This window comes from Atractosteus spatula, chromosome 8 (assembly GCF_055471065.1).
Source record: "Atractosteus spatula isolate fAtrSpa1 chromosome 8, fAtrSpa1.hap1, whole genome shotgun sequence".
In the NCBI taxonomy this organism is placed as follows: domain Eukaryota; kingdom Metazoa; phylum Chordata; class Actinopteri; order Semionotiformes; family Lepisosteidae; genus Atractosteus; species Atractosteus spatula.
The window spans coordinates 38,819,645-38,842,286 of NC_142713.1; the positions used below are offsets into that span (position 1 = coordinate 38,819,645).

Here is a 22,642-nt window from a genome sequence, read left to right on the forward strand (position 1 = left end):
ATACTACAGAAAGAGGGGAACTGGCAAAACACCAAAACAGTGGTGCTTACATACAGTAAAGACATAGACTGAGTAGAAGTCTGGCTAGTGAACTTTAAGTTTGGCAAGTGCAAAGCAATCAACTCAGGAAGTATGATTAAGAATAGAGGAGAGGTCAGAAATGAGAAGAGCACAATGCAGCAGATGCTCTTATCCAGGATAGCCTCCTGGTGTACAAAGCAGTAAGCACTAATGTGTAACACACAGGTGATTCTGGGGTGATTGCAGGAAGCCAGACATGGAGATTTCTCTGTGTTCTCATCGAGACAGTTTGGGGAAGCAATAAAACACGAATGCTGGGGTATACAGGGAAAAGTATGGATTTTATATCAAGAAAGTTGTGCTCTTGCTTTATTATGATCTAGCTTTAGAGGAGACTTGCTCCAAGTACAAAAAACCCAAAACAATCCACAAATGTATCAATAGACTGAATCAAATTAAGTTAAAATGGAGAACAGGAAAGACGTCTGTGGAGGCTAACCAGCCAAGTGGATGAAGCCCAAACTCTTTCAAGAAGTACCAACACGAAACTACCAAACAAGCAAGACAGACTGAATGACCTCCTCTGATTTGGCCTCCAATTTGATATGTCTTTATGTTCTTGATAGGTTTTGGAGGACCAGCAGGCTGTAGTCTTCCCTCTGGACCAGAATTCGCAAACCAATGCCCCAGTAGTCCAAACAGAGACACTGTGGTGAAGGAGGTGCTATTTTTGGCTGTGACATTAAACTGATGTCCTGACCAATTAGTCATGAATAATCCAATGGCACTGATATAAGAGTACCTGCTCTAATGAACAACACCACTGGTCATAAATGACTAATGATCCAAGGATGTGATGATTCAGGGTGTGTTAACCTTGGTGTCCTGGCTGAATTCCACTCTGGACTTACACAATCCGGCCTTCCTAAAGTTCCTCCTTAATTCAACTGATGAAGCAATCTCTCACTCCTCCCCCCGCTGCGCTGTGTAGTGCATAGAGTTTGCAACTAGTCATGCAGGTGGGTGCCGCACTGCGGCGGATGAAGAGAGTCTCCTCCTATACCGTATGTACAGTGCTTTTAGGATCCTTTGTGATGAAAAGAACTATATACAAGGAACATGGTTTACATGAATTCTCTGATCTGACTGGTCAGAAGGTAACATCAATAATTCAACTAGTGCTGCCATAAGAACAAGGCAGTTAATATATACATTAAGGACAGTGTGATAGCCATCTACACAATTCAAGAGTGTTTGTTTGGAGATACAGTCAACTTTTAACTATTTAAACTAAAGACCTCTGTAATTTCTCCTTATTATTCACAGGAATCTGGATGACACATTTCTCTTTTCAGAACTCATTTTTTTAAAGACAGTTGTTCCTTTTTGAATTTCAGTGCTCATAAGCCTGTGTCAAAGAGAACATACCGTAACTCTGAACTTTCAGTGATGTTTTTTCAATTTTTCAGTCATGTGGGAGGAAAGGTATTATTCAGTTTGTCCAGTGGCTGGTCAACATTATATTGATACCTTACTCACAGGAAGTCAACGTGACAGAGACTCTCTGCATTACACTACATTGACACATGCAGATGTTTAGTATTCAAGCTGCCCCCAAAAATATTGAACACTTACTGTAGATCCTGAACAAGTTATGTAAATTATTTCAGTGGAAATCTTGCCACTTCTAATAGAGCTAGCATTCCCCTCAAAAGGGAAGGGCTGCAAATGGCTTCCAGAGCTAAATAAAAATCTATACAAGCCAGTGAACGGTTAGCCAAAGACAAACAGACAGACAACCAAATAGATGGCAAGAGAAAAACAGACAGAGAGAGAGATACAGTAGCAATGCTTCATCACTGTGACACTTGAATTCTAACCCACATTTTGTCCTCTGAATCACTCTGTACATGTCATCAGTAGCTCTGGTAAATGGCTCACTCCCACTTACATTACAATAGTCACAGCAGTCTAACCCACGACATGACCTGGGTTATGTAATGTTTCCTACATGACAAGGAAAGCCCCAAGAGAATACATTGTTCAAGGCTGAACTGCTGAATGGTGAAGGGCCAGCTGGAGTATGAACTCTAGCAGTACAGATTGTAAGCGGTGCTTGGCTTGCGAGTGTTCGATGAAGCTCTGGAGTGGCACTTTTCCCTCTGGACCAGAATTTCTAAACCTGTGCCTCAGTATAATGATCAGGGACACTGGGATGCACAGTACAGTGCTCTGGGATGCACCAGTCTTTGGATGAGACATTAAACCAAGGTCCTCACTACTTGGTCATTAAAGATCCCCTGAAACTTTTAAAAAGAGTGGTGGTATCCTCCTTAAAGTCCACTCTGGGCATTAACAAATAAACCTTCCTGAAGTTCCCCCATACTTCAATTGGCAAAGTCATTTCTCACGTCACTGCCTGATGTGCTGTGTAGTGGGGCTGCTGGCACATTATGGCTGCTGTGCATCACCCAGAGGCTGCACTCTAGAGGTGGATGAAGTGGGTCCCCTCCAATGGAAAATGCTCTTCTGGATCCTCAGGGCTTTGAAAGTGCTAGATACGTGTATAGATTTATTATTGCTGTTGTTCTATGTGAACATATCGTATAAAGAAGTGACCGCAGTAATGAAAAGGACAGGTTTTCTCATTATTGTTGTTACTGTCAGTTCTGGTTTAAAGAAGTAGTAGATATGAGCTCTGGTACATGACACTTCCAGAGAGAACACTGCTCAGGCTGCACACAGCCAAGAAATCAGAGCAGAAAGAGCTTCAGCACAACAGACAACGACGTCTCACACAGAAACTGACAACAAGATAAAAGCTTTCCAGCAACACAGGCCCACATCACTGGTCTATTGTCTTTATCTCTGCAAATGAAATTGATTTCTATTTGGCATATATATACAGTATGTGACATCTATTCAGTCTTAACAGTGTGTTTGCATTAACTTAATTCTTCTTAGGATATTTCTTCTCTTGCTAAGGGAAATCACAATGGCATATGTGAATGACAGGCTTTCCCAGAATATCTGTGCACACATCCCTTCCATATTTCTTCAGCTCACTGTTAGGGATGTGTGCAGCCGGCTGTGGTTTTGGTCACCCACACACATCACTTGCTGCACCGGGTGCATAGAAAAGGCATCGTGTGGTCTCCAGATCATACTGTTTCATAAGACTTCACAAAATATCCGAAGGTTATTACTTTTTTTCATTACAGACATTATATGACACCGGTATCATGAAAGTGCTGTTTTTCAAATATCAGTTATCAATAATGTCATTTTTTAAAACGATTGCTTTTTTAATACATTTGGATATAATGAGGATTTTCTCTAATAAATAAGAAGTCATTATCTGTGAGCCCCTCCAAACGGCTTGTCAACAATAACACGCTGGCACATATCATGAAAAAAAGCCCACAAGAGACTCACGATAGTAGACATTCTGTTATTCTTAGAATATAGTCAGGCAAAAGTAATGTGAGCATGACTCATCCCTTCATGTGCTTTCGAAGTGCCCACAGCAAAACCCACCTTGAACAACTAGAATCTTATGCACACTGCACACCACAAGACTGCTTCCTACCACCACCAAATAAAGGATTGCACAGAGCACACAACGATATGTAAATATACAAATGCCCGCCGGAGTTTCCTGAGCTCTAGCTATTACCATGCAAAATGTACAATATTATAGGAAAAAGAGGAAATGGATAGAAGCATGGGCTGAAGAGGGTATTCCTGCTGTGTCATTCTGTGGTGTGAAGCAGACCGCAGAAACAAAAACAATCACTTCACCTAAAATGCCCCAGTCACAAAAGACTATCAAAGGAGGTAATGAGCTATTAAAAACTATGTGACATAAATATCTGTTGTCTTCATCTACAATGAAATAGATTTCTATAGCCAGAGAAAGAAATATTCACACCTTATGTTTGTAAGTGGTTCATTATTTAGAAATCTTGTTAGGATGAGTGAGTATTCAATTACCTCAATATTTTTTGAACACACAGAATAAAACATATTTTTTGTTTAAGAACACAGGAGGTGGAGGATGGCAGAACTGTACTGTTCAGTTGCTATGAGTTGTTTTATGTAAGAAATAAACCAGGCTAAAATGTTGGACAGTAATAAATGCTCATTTCAAAAGTAAAAGCATTATGTATTTGTCCCAGTCAATTCTTGGGTATCACTTGCATTCTAAAATTGATTATTAATTGAACGTGTATATATTAGAGTGCTTATTGTGTCCTGACTCACCTGTAAAAAAATGTAAATTTAAATATTTTCAGTAGGCACTTGTGAATCCTCAAAATTATAAACTTGTACAAGCTAACAGAAAAAAAGAGTAGTGTGATCAGTGAGTGAGTATGAGAAAAACAATACTGGTATTTTCTGATTCTCCCAACCAAAAAGTTCTAATATGAGGAACTCTTCCGACTGTGGATTCTTTGACAAGTCTACAGTTTCCTTTTCCATTTGAAGCTTGACAATTGTGGATTTGGTGAAATAACCAAGTGAAAGATCAAAGAAGACATGGCAAAAATATTTTAAATTGCACAAAAGGTGGATATGGTATATTATTCTATTTTTTACCTTAATTGCAGTAAATACATTTGTTTAAAATCATGTGGTTGGAATAAAGCTAAATATTTAATATTTATGTGTATATTTCTATGTAAAAATATATATTCTAAGTTTTCTCAGACCTTTCTTCCATTTCTCATTGTATAGAAACAATGTGATTATCTGTTTTAGTTTCTGTCTGCATTACTTGCCTGCTAACCTGAAAATGCTCCTCAGGGCGAAGCAGAAAGAAACAAGGTTGGGAAGGATAGAAATTGTGCACAAGTGTAACCAACAACCCTTGGATCATATTGTCATACACAATTACCTGCCCCTTGAACTTGTACTTCCAATACTGCAATTTATGTCTACATTTGTCTATACAGTACTACAATACAAAGCCTTGGGCAGACATGGAAAGTGGTCATGAGCAAGAATGGCACAATAAAGTGCGCATTTATGAAGAGGAGCAGGTATAGTTACTGTAGATAAAATACTTGTAATAACTGGTAAGAAAGCAAATTGTTCTACACAAAGCCACTGTAGGGAGTCAAAAATATGCAATTTTCTTCACAGAATATGAACAAAAGCAACTCAGTGGAATTCTTCAGAATTCACAGTGAAACATGAACCAGAGGACACAAGTGGAAACCGCGAGAAAGTAGATTTAAACCAGACAAAAGGAAGAGCTTCTTTACACAAAGGGATGTGAGTGTCTGGAGCTACAAGTCATGGAAGCTACCAGTCAAGTTATCCAGTCATATTGCCGAATCCAATGTACAAGCTTCCGTCAAGAAACAGCTCTACATTTTGCTAGTCTCCACATTTAATCTAGAAATATTTTTATGCATGCATTGAGTAATTACCATATAATCAGTATCTTTTCCAGTGCTCATTGTTATTACAATCTATTGATTTGCTTAAATTTGTGACATTTTGTTGTTGTAACACAAAATGTACTATAACACCATTTTATTCTTTAGGTCAACTTAAAATAGTGGTGCTGTGCACTTGACATAAAACTCCACATGTTGATCAAGACTGTGTACTGTATGTCACGCCAGCTCTGGATTTTGGGACCAGGTGTTACCACATGGCCTTTTGTCATGCTTTTATCCCTGGTTTTGTCCCATGATTCAACCTTCGGTGTCCATTATCTGTTTTTCTTAAGGTTTACAAGGGGAAAAAAGAGGAACCTCTGGTTGAAGTCACTGATTGTTACTACCATCCCTGCACCAGAAATCAGGTGTCTTGATAAAGACGTGGATATACAGTATGCCACAAACGAGATCCAGAATGATTACTCACAAGTCATTCTCTGGTGACATGAGGCAACAAGACATAATGGAAAATGGCATGCTTTCACTGGGGTGTTCGCCAGGATCCTCACACCTCTAACATCGCTTGCTGGATTAAATTAGACTGTTAGAGTGATGCTACTCTCTCAGGTCTCTCGGGAGAAGTTTTTCTGTCATGTTTTTATTTTATACCTAAGGAGCAGCAGTTGATTGATTATGGAGTGCTCAGTTCCCTGAAACCTCGCTCCCACCCACCAGGGGAACAGTCTTTTGATATTGTAGGAATGACACTTATTGTAACTGTGCGGTTCACACTCTCTGAGGTATACTGCATCGGTTTAGAAAATATGCTCAAATGCCTTTAAACATTAAAAGAATCTATTATAGAAGTGAATATGACCTCTGATATCAGTTAAAGATGTAATTGTAACAGAAAACCCTCACTGGGTAGATTTGCATGTAGATATATGCCATGTATAGAGTAGTTTTTTCAGTACACGTATCTCACTATTTTGAAGTTGCTCCTAACAGTTGTCCTTCCTCATGCTATTTTATGGCCATGTAGCTATGCAATAGAAGAATTTTCAAAGTGTTGAGAAAAATAGAAAAACAGTGATTTGCTTTTCCTATGACAATGTCAAATACAGTATATTTACTTCAGATTAAAGTTTTCAATTCTGAGAAACTTGTTCCCAAAAAGGTTCTGATTTTATGAGACATTTCTGCAGCTTTATAAAAAGAAATGACAGGAACATTGGCTGTATTATAACATTGACAGTAAAATAACTTAATATGTAGGGCTAACATTGAAGAATCAGGTTATAAAACAGCACATTTTTATGTTCAGGGTTGTACCACAGACATTGTAAGAGTATGTATTGTCATACTATTTTTTAATTTGCAGTCTTGAGATTAACACCATTTGAAGATAATTCTAAGATATGCTGTTTACTTTGTAAACCTTAGTCCAAAATTGCTAAGTTTTTTAAATGGATGCAAAGTATGATCTCTTGTTTTTCATAAATATGCCTGGCTTGCCACAGAAAACCTAGACTTACTTAAATATCCTAAGTACAGATGTTTCATTTTAATTTGCAAGAATCTGAAGATCAGTAGCTCACTAAAATCTTCTGTGAGTACAGTATTTATCCCTGGGTAATATTTAGCATTTTTAATACTGTATGCAAGATGGGTAATCAAATTTCCATTTCTGAAAACTAGCTACGGTATCTGGAAATGTTGGTTTCACAAACACATTGAGTCATGGTTGTCATTTTCATTTAGTTTTTTGTTTAATGTTAGAATAAATTCCATACAACGCAATTAAATTGTGAAACTATGTAATTATAAGACCACGTTGTACATTAAAGCCAGTTCACCGCATCTTAGAAGTAAACAGCTGATACAAAAAGCACAAAACTATAAGTATGAACAAGTTCATTTTTCATCAAAGTAAATACATGAACCAGAGAAAACAACCATTGTATGTTCACTAAATTCTGTGGAGATACTAACTTAATTAAACATAATTAGATTTATCTAAAGCAACATGATACAAACAATAAGACACAGACAGAGCTTTAAAAAGGTACACACATATTGTTAATTTGCGAAGCAATACAATTAACAACACATGCATAATGTTATTTAAATATTTAAACTAAATAAAAAATAAGAACAAAAATTTTAAGCGAGAGAATTCCTGGAACAAGAACCTTTATCTCAAAAAACCTAGTTAACAGGCGTCAAGTTATCAAAGAGATTGCCCTCATGCAATAGTAACAATGGAAGGTAAATCAGTGTTCATTGTCTTTCTTACAATTAGCTAAGCTCATTTCATGCTGTGTGGAATTAACACACACAAATTAATACCTATAATTTCACCTGGGGTTGTGTGAAAATCACACAAAGAGGTGTGTGTATTTTCATTCCAATGGGATGCAAACTTATTGAAATTAAATTTGATTTAATTGTGAAAGCTAATTTTCTGTCTGTGAACTCCTTATCACTTTGGATTCCCGTTCAGCCTAACTCAAACACTTTCTTTTGATGTTGCCACCTTGAAACACATGCACTTCATTTTATAAATGTACTGTATCATTGTCGGATGTTGAAACAATATGAAACAATATCAGCAACTCTCTAGCTACTTAAAATTTGTGTCGAAAACACATTAATTGAATAAAAACAATAAGTGGTCAAAGCAAATATGCAAAGGATTTTGTGACGATGAGTATTCTCATAAGATCATAAGTAAACAAATGTGTTACCTGTTAAATTCTTAAGGCCGTGTGATGGTAGACATTGTGGATCTGGTAGTCTAGATACTCAGCACTGTCTGTCAGCATTTTAAAGTGAAAGGGGTGCTAAATATAAAGCAAAGCTCGTTTCCTCTTTTTTAACATTTTTTTCATTGTCTAAGGAACTGTGTGCAAAGAGGAAGTTGATTCGCCATCCCATTATTAGGTTTGCACACATCTTTTGCCTTTGTATTCCAAAATTCAAACTACACCAGGAATAATGATTCACAGATTTTGATTTGTAGCATTAAAAAAATATGTGGAAAAGGTTCATGTGCCTTCTCATAATAACTCTATTCATTTATGTCACGTGTTAAAATTCACAAATCCAAAATAAAACAGGAATATCTCTTCACAGCTGCATAATTCTTTCTGTGGGAAAGGTTTCAAAATGAAAAGCTACACAAGTTGGCTTCGAAATCTCTGCCTTTGATGTGTTCTCTATTTCCTCTTTAGAAATTATATTACGTATTTAAATATCGTACTTACCTTATTGTGCCAGATGGGAAAATTGCTTTGTAGCATGTAAAAGACATAACACAATGCATGAAACATTTAACGCTACATGAACCCATTAACAATGAGACATGCATGATGAGAAAAAAATATATAAAAAATAAAAAATACAGTTAATTGTCCAAATTAAGCAGATTAACAGCTGTGGGAATAAAAGATGACTTAGCTCTATTGCATTTGACTCTAAGTTGTCTAAATTGACACCCAGTTGGAAGAAGGGCAGATTCACTATGCCAGGGGTATTCATGACAGTCAATGATTATACTGGCCTTCCACACTACTTGTTTGACGTAGATGTCTGAAAGCTGTTTTAGAATTAGATATATGCTTGAAAGCAATTAAAACCAAGCTTTCTATTCAAAAGATAAACAAAGCAAAATGCTTAGTGTTATCTGTTCTTCAAAGGAAATTGAAGAGATACTGTAGATATTTGGAGAATATGAAACAGAAAAGAGCAATTGTTTATTAATTGATGGACTGCTTCCTTAACTGGTGAGTTCATACGTTTATTAAAAAAAGGCAATTTATCTCCTTTAGTATGGCAACTACTTAGCCTTGGTGGTTTCACAACAAAAACATTCATTTTGATGAATCATCTTATCATCTGATGGCTCAACCCACATGACCTAGAAAGTGTACAGGCGCATTGCTTTATAAGAAACGCAAAGACATTTCAATAAGATACTAAGATGTATTCAAAAAATAATACGTTTTGATTAATAATAAAGACATTGAATGTTTTTATCTATCCATTTAAGTAATTTGTCTATCCATTTTTGAGACGTCTGAAGCATGAAATACGGGTAGAGTTTTAAAAAATCAAAGTAAGATTGTTTTATATACATGAAATGCAGCGCGAAATCATAGCTCCTTTCCTCTTTTTACAAATAAGACAATCCTCAGAAAACAACCAATGCAGTGTGACCATAGGATACATAAATCAAGGAGTTATATCCTGATCATTAAAATTAATTTGACATTGCATATTCAGTGTTTATTCAGATTACTCAGTAACAGTTACAAAATGAGTAAGATTTAAAATATAAATATAATTAAAAATATGTGATGACTTTCTACATATTGCAGATCAATTTTAGAATTAGAATCAATTATAATTTTCTTGACATCATAAAACATGATCAAAACTTTAGGTTCCTGCCACTGTTTTTCCTGACATCCAGTATACATTGCTATTTCTAGACAGAGGTATTACAAAGACGTCCCAATTTAAACAATAAAGATACTCCCAGATGAAAGCTTCCAGTGACTGTCTAACATGGCTTAGTTCACTTTTTCTTGATGACACATGTATGTATAAACATGTGTAAGACTGTATTTCCTTAAAATACTAACTATATTATGCAGTTTCATGTTTACATCTTAATTATAAATACTTTGACTCCAAATTTGAAAACCTCTCTAGTGGAGGATGGTGCACCTTAGTCATTTATCTCTTTCAAGTACTGTACATCAATCCTACACAAATCTTTCAGGGGCTCTGACAATGCTGTACGATTTGTGAATCATCTGGTTGACAGCTTATACGCATTTTAGAAAGAGTCGTACATGGTGGGGTAGTAACCGACTGTGACTGCAGAAGCAAAAAACAGACACATTTTTGGACTCCATTTTGGATGCCACTCTCCCATTGTGAAATAGAAATTCCCTGATATGAAAAACAAGCAAGGTCAACTTTACCACGTCATGCTGCTGGTGGGGAATACTCATGTGTTGGTTTTTATCACTTCTCGGTGTAGTCATTACTGCACAGTGGTACAAGCCATGAGGTGGCTGTGGTAGGCCCTGCTTGTTCTCCCCATGTTTTTAGGTTCTCTGGTTTCCATCCACAGTCTAAAGACAACACTGTTTAGGCTAAAAAGCATCTCTAAATTGTTTCTCATATGCATGTGTCAGTGGATGTGTGGCCTGCGATGGACTGACATCCTGTTCAGTCCCTATCCTGCTTATATCTGCCAGGCTAAACTCCAGCTCACGGGTAGTCTAAAAAATGGCATTCCTTTTGATCTGTTGTATACATCTTCAAAAACCATCAATGAAATGTATAATTATTAAAATGTACAAAAAAAGAATCAAAGGTGTACTATATTGAAGCCTTTATTTTATTGAGAAATATCTAACAGTAAGCTTGGTCTTTTCTCTTTTCTCCTAGCTTCATTGCCTTCTGTCCTTGTCTTCTCAATAAGTCTGATCACGAACATACTCCATAATATTCAGCAGAGCCAGCCAGGTCTCTGAAGCGGTGGGGATGATTTGATTGGCTGGCAACAGGAAACCGTAGCGACCAGTGTCACGCAGCTCAAAAGCAAAGGAGTACTTGATGCCGTAGTTGTAGGACCAATCAATGCTGCCTCCGCTAGCTTGATCTACATAAACAAAGAGAGGAAAGAGTATTGAAATTTATGAAAAGAGGCAAAATCATTCAAGGTTCCTGTCAAATATGATTACTGATTTGATATACAGGTACGAAATATGCTAGTTTGAGGTGAAGGAGATAACACTCAAGAATGCCAGTATATGAAACACTTTCCTGAGAGAGTGAGGGATTAAAATAAGGTCAATTTAGTTAGCCCAAGTACTTGCCGAGTGTACAAACTGAGTTGTAGACTCTAGGAGCTATTCCCTGCTATCATAGGGATTTAGCACAAGAAGCTGTTTAGTCTTTGATTTGTTGATAATTAGTTAAATTCCACCATTAAGTAGATGGGTATATGGTAGACCTGTAGCAGAACAGAAATGAGCTCCACTATACAATGACAGGATGAGAGACTCATCCAGACCCAGTGCACAGTTTGCTTCTCAGGCGGGATGTGTGCCCTAGGTAATCCTCATCTCACTGAACGCCAGGGAGCCCTGTCACCAGCTGCCTGTCTATGACACTGAACGACTCAGCTCTGCTGCATAATTACAGGATTGAATTGTGTAAAATAGCAGGGTGACCTGGAGTCCCACATGCCTTCATCTCTCCCTGGGTAAGTGAGCAGGCCTGAGTGACACCCACCTATTCCCAAATGAGAGCTTATAGAAGGGAACAAATTGAGGCTTTTAAAAATAATGATAAATTTCATTTTCATTAAATACTGTAATTCTTCCATCAGATAACGTGTGACTTGATCCATTGTGCTTAACACAAATTAATTTATTACACCAATGAAATGTAAATGTCTGCTCATCATTGCCACACAGTCTGACACACGTGTGGTCACAATACCCTTGGTCAGCAAGGGTTAATGGATTTCCAGTTGATTTCTCAAATGAGTTGTCATACAAGTCAGAGATTTACAGATGGTATGTCCTTCATCTTTTTATGAAGTCCGTTTTTACTGACACCAAGGAATAGTATAACTATGGAAAGTAACTTGACAGAACGTAGATTACTTACAGATAATTTTGCAGATGCTTCCCACCTTGTAGCTGGTTCCATATAGAGAGCCCAGGGCTTTTGCAGCCGACTTACCGACAGCATCCTGTTATAAAAAATACCAATCAATAACTTCAGATAGGTTAATGAACTGTTAACTTTTCCGTTACATTCTGCATCAGCCAAAACTAACTGGTCTTATGCTCTATGTCCAGAATTGGTACAGTAACAGTCTGGATACGAATTTTTTGCCTTGTTAAAAAAAATAATTGTCACTGCTAAATACATCATCAAGGATGCACCAGAACACACCAACTGCAGCCAAATGTGCCTGCTGTGATTAGATTATATGATCTGGGTTCGCCATTAATGTGTCTTAGAGAATTTAGTGCTTAAAATATAAGGAAATTTCTAAAGCAACAAAATTACAGTACTTCTGGCTGTATCAAGATTTCAACAGCAAACTACCCAACTGTAAATCCACTGTAAGTGTTCCCACGTCACCTTATAATTGCATACCATATATAAAACCACATAGGTGATAGGCACTTCCCACAGTTTTTGGTTGCGTCTCTAAGTAAATATAATATCTAAAAAGCTTTGGGATGTCAGAGAGATCAGATAGGATAAGAAAAGGTGGAAAGGAAATCAGATACGCTACCACTTGGGAACAAACAAGGCTTTTGGCTGGTTTATACGTACCAACTCTTGGTAGTCTGGGATATCTTTGCAAGAATATCCATGAGGGTACATGAGGAGCTGAGAGTAGCTGTGTATGGAGATGAAGCCCTTGAAGTTGCCAGTCTGTTTGATAAAGTTCACCACGTTCTTCACCTCCACCTCAGATTGTGCAGAGGGGCCATGATATGAGTCAGAGCAGGGATTATTACTGGCTCCAGGACCTTCACATAGAAGAGCCATTGATAAAGGACACACAACATACAATGAATGGCAACAATTAATGCTCTCAAGATCTCATACACTATTGTGTTGTTGATATTTATGTCATGGGCCATTTTTCTGATTGTTCTAGCCTAAACATGGCATAAGCAGTTTGCTGCTTGGCAAGCTCAGATTACTCACAATTTAACTGTCTTCCCAGCTACCTCACCTGCTACTTTACCCTCCCCTCCTGCTCTGGTGAGCAGCTTTATCAACCTCACCTCCCTGCAATATTTTAAAAATGTTAAAGGCACATGCCGCCAAATCCAGCATCCCAGTTTCTGTTAGGGTCCACACCAACACAAACACTTCCGGGGTTCTTGGAGCGAGTCTTGCGCCACATGCGGTTCTGTAATGAAGAAAGAAACGAATGACCACTCCCAGTTCAGACCACAAAGGTTTGGTGTTAGAGACCAGAGGCACTCAGTACTGTAGCGATCCACGACATCCTGGCATTGGAAAGTCCCAATGACCTCTCCCCCAAGTTCACCTTTTCTCACCTTTTCCCTCTATGAAAACGGGGAGGAATCCCCTCTCTTTTTCTTTTCCTTCCTCCGCGTCTAGCGGATGCTTGCTCTCATTTTCTCAGTCTGCCCAGCTACTTCACCTGCTCCGTGACTAGCGATGCAGAGGGCGATAAAACTGTCAGAGAGCTAGAAAGTTGTCTCCAGCATGTTGCTCTTCATGCCACTGACGCAGAACCACAAATGGCTCATTAAAGTACTATGTCAGTAATCACGGCTGGCCAGGGTGGTAGTGGCCCAATCTGGTGTTTATGGTGATAGCAGGAACAATCTAGAGTCCATCTCATGAAGGTACAGTACACATCACTGTTTTGAAGGCGTGTTGTTCTCATTGAGGTGAGAAAAATTGCTCCACTGTGCCGGTCAAAACAGCAGTGATAATTCCCAAACACTATTATACTCACATTTTCCATTTCGAGCTCATAGCTCTTGGGAGACTGGACTGAGGACAGTTACTAATGTTATCTAACTGTTGGTGCTGGCCATCCAGTCATGTTAGTCATGTTGTGACAGTCTGGTTCTCAATATTCCTCTTCCTCCTTTTGGGAATTTTGGCATTGTGTGACAAAATCAACCAAACTTTTAAACGTTTGAAATCCAAATTTCATATCTCTACACGTATCCTAAGACAGTGCATCACAATGTGTAGGCATGGCTGAAAATTTTACCAAATATGTTTGGAGCCCAAATTATATTACAAGAACCAATGAACAGCAAAAAAATTGTACAAAACATTCTTGATTTTAAAATATTAATACACCAAAATAAATCTACTTCTAAGTGTTGCAAAATTATGGTCAGTATATACCCCTAAACGAAAAGCGTTTTTGAAAAAGTCCTAACTTTGACAGCAAGAATTTTTTTCTTTACATTTATGGCATTTCTGTGAAAAATCAAATATTAAAAGCACCAGACCAAACACACACTATTTTGAGCTAAATAGCTAAGAGTAATAGACTTTTTAATAAGGATTATTATTATTAATAAGATAAAACATAACACTGGTAAACTCATAATACTCATAATAAACTCAGAGTATGATTTAATAACAGGCAGGGACTCTACCAACATGATCTCAATGGAAAAAGAGTTCTATATTTTGGAAGCATAATAGGAAAAGGCCCTTTCACCTATAAATCTGTATTGGGTACATTGTGTAAGTCAGACACCAATGTTGTAGGGCCAAAGAGTGCAAGAATCAGATGTAAGTGGACAACAGGACAGAAACATAAGGGAGAGAGATACTCTTTATAGACTTGTGAGTCAGAAGCAGAATTTTAAAGGCTATCCAGAACCAGACAAGTTAAGCAATATTCCTAAGATCAATTAAAGAGATCTTGGTGATTTTCATAACAAGCTTCTAAAAAGTTCAACTTGAATCAAAGATAACTCCCACATTTTTCATTTTGTCACAGAACTTGATCTGAACACCATCAATATTGGTACCAATACGTAGTTTGATGTTCAGAATTCATAGCATGACCTCTGTCTTCTTATTGTTTGATAGCAAAAAGTTTTGTTTCACAGTAAAAAAGCAATGTAAAATGTAAAAACAGGGACAGTCATATCAATGTCAGGTTTACAATGCAAGTAAATAAGAGTATCATCAGGATAAAGAAGACGATTTACACCATCTACACCAACTCAGAGGAACACCAGAGGTGACCAGCCTAATTACATGGACCTAATTATTTAGTAAGTTTATCTTTAACCACAGAGAGATAAACTGCGATCTCTCATAAAGTTAGAACCTAAATAAACAATGGGGAGTAGTGTCGAGTAAATGCTACAAGCAGGCAAGCAGGATACTGTGGTTCACTGTAACCAAAGCACCACTGAGATCCAAGAGAAGTCGCTGTGAAGCCATTAAAAGAGTATTAACAAGGACAGTTTAGATGATTGTTTAATTGTTGAACCACAATACTTGTGATCATTTTAAAAAGGAGTGCTATGTTTGAGAAAGGAGTAAAAATACCCATTTTGTCTGTAGCTAACACATTAACAAACAAGCAGCAGATTTATTTTATTAAGTATGTCAGAAAGTCTGTGGGAGGCAGGCTGGGCAAGGAATGTCAAAGAAAGGTCAAGAAACTGATTCATAGAGGGGGACAGAGAACATGTTTCATGTATTTGGGTTTGATAGTTATCTGTCTTACTGATGAAAAATACCAGAAAATCACTGCACAGGCTTTGTGTGGCAATTAGTGTGGATGGGGGGCTTGACTCTAGGACCTTGCCAATAGCGGAAAAGAGGAGCCACAAATTATCAGGTCCATTTTCAGCAAATCCAGAAATGGACCTATTTCAGAAAATACGCAGATACTTAAAATTCGTGGTCCCAATCCACAGTTACCCTGATTTCTCCATTTTCTCTCTAGCATCCAGCCTCTCTGTGATGGCCTTCATAGAGAACATCTGATCCATATACCAGGGAGAAAATAGTGTAAAGCAAACTGAATTTTCTGGGGGCTGGAATATTAAAGACCTTCAAAGTAAATTGAGTAAATAACTGTATTTGCAACATGTTATTATAGAGCTGACCCTGATCATTTAGAGTCCTGGTGTCTCTGCAGCAGCCACTGTGGGTACTTACATTGCTGTGTGTGTAAGCATAGCCATCGGGGTTCGCCACCACCAATAGGTAGATGTCCAACATGTCCAAGATGGATGTAAGGGAGCGGTCTTGTCCATAGTCCGTTGCTATCTGATTATAGAAGAACAGTGGTGTTACTATTATCATTTTAAGCTTTCCAAAAAGAAAATTTATACAGAAAATCCCCCCCTCCACACACCATCAACGGTATCCCCCTGCGAAATTCAACCACAAGACCCCCTAAAATAAAGTGCAACAGCAGCAATAGAAGTACACTGCGATACGGATTTGACTGTTTTAGCAGCAGGACTCCAAGCTTTCAACATCCCCCAGACGAAGAGAGCTCCTTATAAATAATCTCTCCTACATTCTTATACGAAGGGACCTACTGTAATTCAAGTATTCAAAATTCTTCAAGGCAGCAGTCAACCCAGCAGATTTCTTTAGAATGAGCAGTGAAGAATGAACCAGAGGATGAAAGTGGAGACTATGTCGAAGAGCAATTAAAACAAAGAACAGGAGGAACTTTTGGCATGGGAATGGAACAAGCTGTCCAGCCATGTTCATAAAGTCAATACCCTGACTTCTATCATAATATGTCTCAGATCAGTTATAGCTACAAAGCAACAAACAGGCTAGATAGGGCAACTGGCCTCCTTAAATTTGTAACCTTTCTTCTGTTATTATGATCAAGACAGGCAATGGGAAAGCTAACAACACAGCCACCTTCATTTTAACTGTAGTTAAAACAGCCAAACTGAACCATTTCTGCTGGATGAAATCAAGGAATATTCTTGTTTCGAATGGCTGACAACAAAGTTTCCAAGAGCAACCTGTTTCCAAAACCTAACCAGATATGCACACTCTCAAAAGCTACATTTGTAAAAAGCTATCTATAGTTCCTCATGAACAGAGCGTACATTAGGGAGTAGGACTTACAAATAACCTTCCTATGATAATTAGCGGGTCTATGAGGGTCATGCACAATAAATGGAGATCTTAACTAAATTTCGGAAGGAATGACAACAATCAATTCACTTTCACCTCAGCTCTTCTAACTTGTTATCATTCCTGACATTATTTTTCCATAAATAACATCAGTAAACAGTAAACTTTTATTTTCCCTCAGCCAAGTGGGTAAACAAACCTTACAGTACCTAAGCACTCCATAAGCATCCCCAAACACATTAAATCCTTTAAAACTATTGTTAAATGAACAGCAAACCATAAAATAATAAGTAATAGGTTTATTCCATGCTGAAAAGAGAAGAAGGAAAACACAACATTTCGGCCATGGAGCCTTCTTCAGGTGTGAGAGGCTCCACGGCCGAAACGTTGTGTTTTCTTTCATCCCTTTTCAGCATGGAATAAACCTATTACTTGTTCCTTTGCAGCCTACGCATGCTGACGCAGCTACCCACCTGATCTACCATAAAATAATTATGCATATCATCCTACAGCATATAATATTCTCATTCCAATTGCCAGTCGGAAAATCCTGTGTTCAAGAAAATCATGTAAGGCCATTCCAGAGCAGGACACTGACAGGCAGGCACAAACTCAAGCGTTTTCCCAGTAAAATACTGTACATTTTGGAGGTGTGCTGAAAGAAAAGGACACCCTACAGCCAATGCACGTACCATACCTTGTTTGCTGTCCAGACTGCTGTGGCCTGCGTCACCCATTCACGGGAGTGAATACCAGCATCGATCCAGATGGCAGGGCGGCTGCTGCTTCCAGTGCTAAACTGGAATACAAGCAAGCAGCACGGTGTCTCAACACTTTCATAGTCAAGAAGAGAATTTCTATAACGTGTAACGATCATGGTACAGTATCTCAACACTTTCATAGTCAAGAAGAGAATTTCTATAATGTGTAACGATCATGGTATCCCAACACTTTCATATTCCAGGAGAGAATTCCCACAATGTGTAAGCTTTACTACCATCTACCTGAAGAAAATTAAACAACAATTCATCTTTCACCTGAGAACATTACAAGTTCAAGTTTTTACAGGGATTTAAGAGGTCTCAGTTCATACTGTATCAGTCTAACAAATGACAATTTGAAACCTAACAACAACAGAATAACGGGACAATTTTCAAAGCAGTTGGCTCTTGGGAACAATTCACAATGGGTTTTTTTTCCCTACACATACAGCCCATTCAAATTAAAGTAAAAAACATTTTGCTTTTGTTTTCCACAGTGTTTACCTTGATTGGCAGTTTTATGCTTACAAACGTATCATTCCTTTCTGCAAATTAGGAGCAGATTCTGCTCTGGAGCTAAAAGGCTTTGAAAATCCCCCTGTAAGTCATTAAAGACAGGGGAATTCCAAATGCCAGTATCATGACTAGGGGACCTCAATTTCTAGCTGATATGCTTAAAGCAACCCTTATAAAAATAATTAATCACTGTAAACTTGTATACTCCTACATTTCTGTACCTTAAGGGCGTACATTGGGCGCTGTTCATAGGAAAATCCAATCTGTACTTTAGAAACCAGGTGAGGATAGTCAGCAGCTAGGGTATCCATCCAGTTGTAGATCTGGGACAAAGAACCAATGTGAGAAATAAAAATTGCTGTAATTTTGTAATCCATGCAGGTTAAGTATTTATCAGTTTAGGGTTAAATTAGGTGTAAATGTTTTCTAAACATAATTTTAGAAATTAATTATGTTTATTTAACATAGTAACCAAGTTACATTTTTCCATTTTATCTTAAAATACAAAATTACACTCTAAAATAATATTTACTTATTACTTATAATATCATATTTTACTTACATTCTAAGTATACTTCTCTATACCATAACTGTTTTAAAATTACTGTCGCAACGTAATTTTAAAATGTCTGTAGTATAATAGCCATGCATTTACTTTGGTCAGATTTGTTTATTAGAAATGCTAGAAAAAAATGTTTCTGTATAATGGTGCTTTTCTTTTAAATTTTGAATTGCCACTTTAAATTTCATTTCATTTAATTTACTTTATAGTCACATTTAATTTTATGTACTATTAATCTGGAAGGACCAGGCTCAGTTCTGTGTCACTGTCCCTTGTACCCACACAGGAGGGTTTTGTGAAAACCATCCGCTCTACAAGAGTCTCACAGTGCCTACAGCTAAGGTAGTGGCAAGTGGAGGACTGGCGCAGCTCTCAGTAACAGCACTACAAGCTCCCCAGTAGCTGGCAAGACAGCAATGCCATCCTGTGAGAAACCCCATTCACAGCAGGCTATTGACACAACATGGGATTGAATTGTGTATTAAAGAATACACTGTAGAACATGAAAGTTTGGACATTTTAACTTTAAAAGGTGGAATCTCCTCCAGGAAAGGAACGGAGGGAATATGGTGTAACTTACTGTATAATTATGTAACTAAGGAATGTAAGAATATTAAGCCTAAAACCTACCGTCTCCAGGGTGTGGTATGCAGCAAAGTTGAAGCTTTTTGAGCTTCGCTCCATTCTCCTGTTAGCTTCCATTTCTTTCTGCTCTTGCTCTAACATTTCCTGAAACACACATATTAAGTCAATGAGAATATGAATTATTCCACTTTCTTCAAATGCAACACCCTAATCGCAAGAACGTCCTTGTCATTGAAGTTCATCTATTGTGTTCTTTTATTGTATCCTTTTGAGAAGCTTTAGAAAAGATGCTCAAATACAAATACCCATGAGAATAAATAAATTGCGTTCATATTTTTTCTATTAAGGGTACTATAGCCTAGGTGCAGTTCATGTATACAGCAGATTACCTGTACATCATTGATCATAACAGAATATCGAATGCCATTTGATTCAAGGAAATCCTTGACAGCTTGCAGGCTGGCAATAGGCACTCGGACATCAACAGGAAGATCTGGGTTGGTAGGATGAAGCCAGAAGTCCAACTAAGATAAGACAAGAAGAGTTGTGCTTCAGTAAAACTACAGCACAGTGAGGTGCATTCGAGTCAATTCTGGTTTGCCAAAGGCAAGCCACGCCATTAGTCATGGAAACACGTTTGGTCATTGCATCTGCAGAGGACTGAAGAAATCTTTCATTTTCAATCTTCAAAAATGTACTTAAAAATACTTTAACAAAACAAGGAGTGACACAAACCTATGCAAAATTTAGACAGAAAAGGTGGAAAAAATAATAAATTCATTCTTGACATGAGATTGAATTGTATTTGCTAAATTGAGTGAACTTAAATTTCTTAACTTTCTTAGGTTTCCCCTTCAAGTTTAAGTTTACATTTTATATTTATAGGCATTTTTGCTCTACAAGGAAAAAAATGTATTCTCCTACTCCAAAGCCCAATACAACATACAGCATATTGCATATATATATATTATAGTGTATACATCATAATGCACCACAGCAGCTTTCCCATGCTGAAAAGAAATCATTTATGTATACTAAGTACATTATGGATCTTAATTACTAATTGAAATGGAGATAACAATTGGGGTTTAATTGAGGATGTATGGAGAAAAATATTTTTTCCAGACAAAACAAGAAAATCCTTTATTTTGAATCAACTTATGTGCAGTTTCCAGTTTCCCAGAAGTTTTACCAACAGAGAATGAAACCACTGTTTTTGTAAATTTTTCTATTTACGTGCCTGGACTTATAATGTGATTTCAGCACATGTCATTGTGTAATGTAATATTTCCTTTAAAAATAAGGATGTTCATGTTTTGTTTCGCATGCATTGGTTGATTTGTCATGTCATGAGGTCATGTCTTGTTTACCACGGAGCTGTGCTCGTACCTGGAAATCCTCTTCTTCTTGCAAAGACTGCAGAATGCTAATTTGCTCATTAGATCCTGGCTCGATCCTGAGTACCTGATCTCTAAAAAAACATCATTTCCATTTAGTTGCAATAAGTATTTTTCTAATTTCTTAAATATAAACATGAGACTTTATAAATGCCTACAGTAATGTTCTTTGGTGATGTTCTTAGACACCATTTTTAAAAGTCAAAGTCATATTAATCTTCAAAAGAAAAGTCCCATTGATTTTTCTTCCCTTAAGTAAATTTATCTTCCGAAAGTTGCTCACTTATTATATGAAAAACACTTTGGTGATTAAGTGTCCTAATTTAAAATGCATTTAAAATACACATTAGAATGCAAAGGGAAGCCATCTAAAAAACTTCTCATCTAAGTCATTTATTTTAAAGAGGTTTTGTTATTAAATTATTTTGCCGGCGACTTCGTCATAAGGACAGTGCACATGTCTGTGCAGCGCTGTTACGTCGCCCTCTGCTGGTTTAGTGATGTTATTACTGATACCTTTGGATTTTCGGGAGAAAAAAAAACATTTTTACAAAGCTGTGCTCGGTTTGTTAAGAACTTCCGGAGTTTTCACCGCAGAGTTTTGAAAAGCATCTTATATTTTATATATCTTATATTTTTAAATACACACAGAACACAAGAAAGACGTTTAATTTTCTTTTAATGTGTCAAAATAATGTACAATAGGATACAAAATGTTTCAGCACGCTTTAGCACCTTCTCAATGTTTCGCACCTTTTTCAGGAAAGAAAGGTATTTTATACACTTATGTTTATACAAAGAATTAAATGTGTATTTTGGGGATAGCCATTTTAGAGGTATTTATACATCAGGGAATAAAAAAAACAATAAATTTAAATCAATGGATGTTATAGTTATAGTATAGTTATAGTTATAGTATAGTATAGTATGTTATAGTATAAATTGTAAAATGCACTAATAAAACATAAGACCTATTTTAGAATATTGTGTACAATTTTGGTATCAGCCTAGAAAAGAGCAACGAGATGCTTTTCCCAGGGCTTAAGGGAGTGCCCTGCACTGGCAGCCTGAAGGAACAGGACCTTTGTAGTCTTGAAAAGAGAAGGCTACAAATGGACCTGATTAAAGTCTTACAAATCCTCAATGACACTGAGGACTCTGTGGACTTCTTCAGAATCAGCAGTGAAATATGAACCAGAGAACACGAGTCAAAACTATGTGGAAGTGAATTTAAAACCTAGAACAAGAGGCACATTTTTATCCAAAGGGCTGTGGAAGTATGGAACAAACTACCCGGTCAATTCCCTGTCTGCTTTCAAGAAAGAGCTGGATTAGATTCCAACTTCCTTTAGTGCTAACTACTCAGTAGGCTATATTGGGCATTTGTATCTTTTTGTATGTTCTTATGAAACACTTTCTGTTGCATGAGAACCTTCTGAGAAATTCATTTTAGTTCGAATTAACTCAATTATACAAAAATGCAAAAGCATGGCTTGATGGACTACTTACCCAATAAAGCGTTTCTGGCAGTGGACAGCCAATAGCAAGGCAAAGAAGAACAGAAGCTCCTTCATTTTGTGACAAACAGAGCCTACCGTCTTTCCAAAATGTGTTTATTTCTGGAAGGACTGCGGCTTTTATGCATTTCTGTTAGCATGTGTTGGATTCCCAAGACAATGTCATTGCACAATCAGCTTTGATGTGGCAAAACTGTAGGTTTTTCCATTTTGG

General features: G+C 37.3%; 2 protein-coding genes across 3 annotated transcripts in view; both read right to left on the minus strand.

Annotated features, from left to right (window-relative positions):
• tfec (transcription factor EC) overlaps nt 1–8,228 on the minus strand; it is a 74,195-nt gene extending 65,967 nt beyond the window's left edge. For both annotated transcript variants that reach the window (XM_088924315.1, XM_088924314.1), the window contains exon 1: nt 8,159–8,228. The gene's annotated coding sequence lies outside the window, so the exon portion shown is untranslated. The remainder of the gene's footprint in view (nt 1–8,158) is intronic.
• A 2,590-nt stretch (nt 8,229–10,818) lies between these two features.
• cpa4 (carboxypeptidase A4) lies at nt 10,819–22,504 on the minus strand. The gene is made up of 11 exons (XM_088923569.1): nt 22,421–22,504; nt 20,904–20,985; nt 19,904–20,038; nt 19,560–19,658; nt 18,589–18,690; nt 17,788–17,889; nt 16,143–16,253; nt 13,284–13,374; nt 12,786–12,985; nt 12,105–12,189; nt 10,819–11,088 (listed from the first exon to the last, which is right to left on the minus strand). The coding sequence occupies exons 1-11, from the start codon at nt 22,483–22,485 to the stop codon at nt 10,901–10,903; spliced, it is 1,260 nt and encodes a 419-aa protein (XP_088779695.1). The 5' UTR covers nt 22,486–22,504; the 3' UTR covers nt 10,819–10,900.
• Nucleotides 22,505–22,642: the final 138 nt, after the last annotated feature.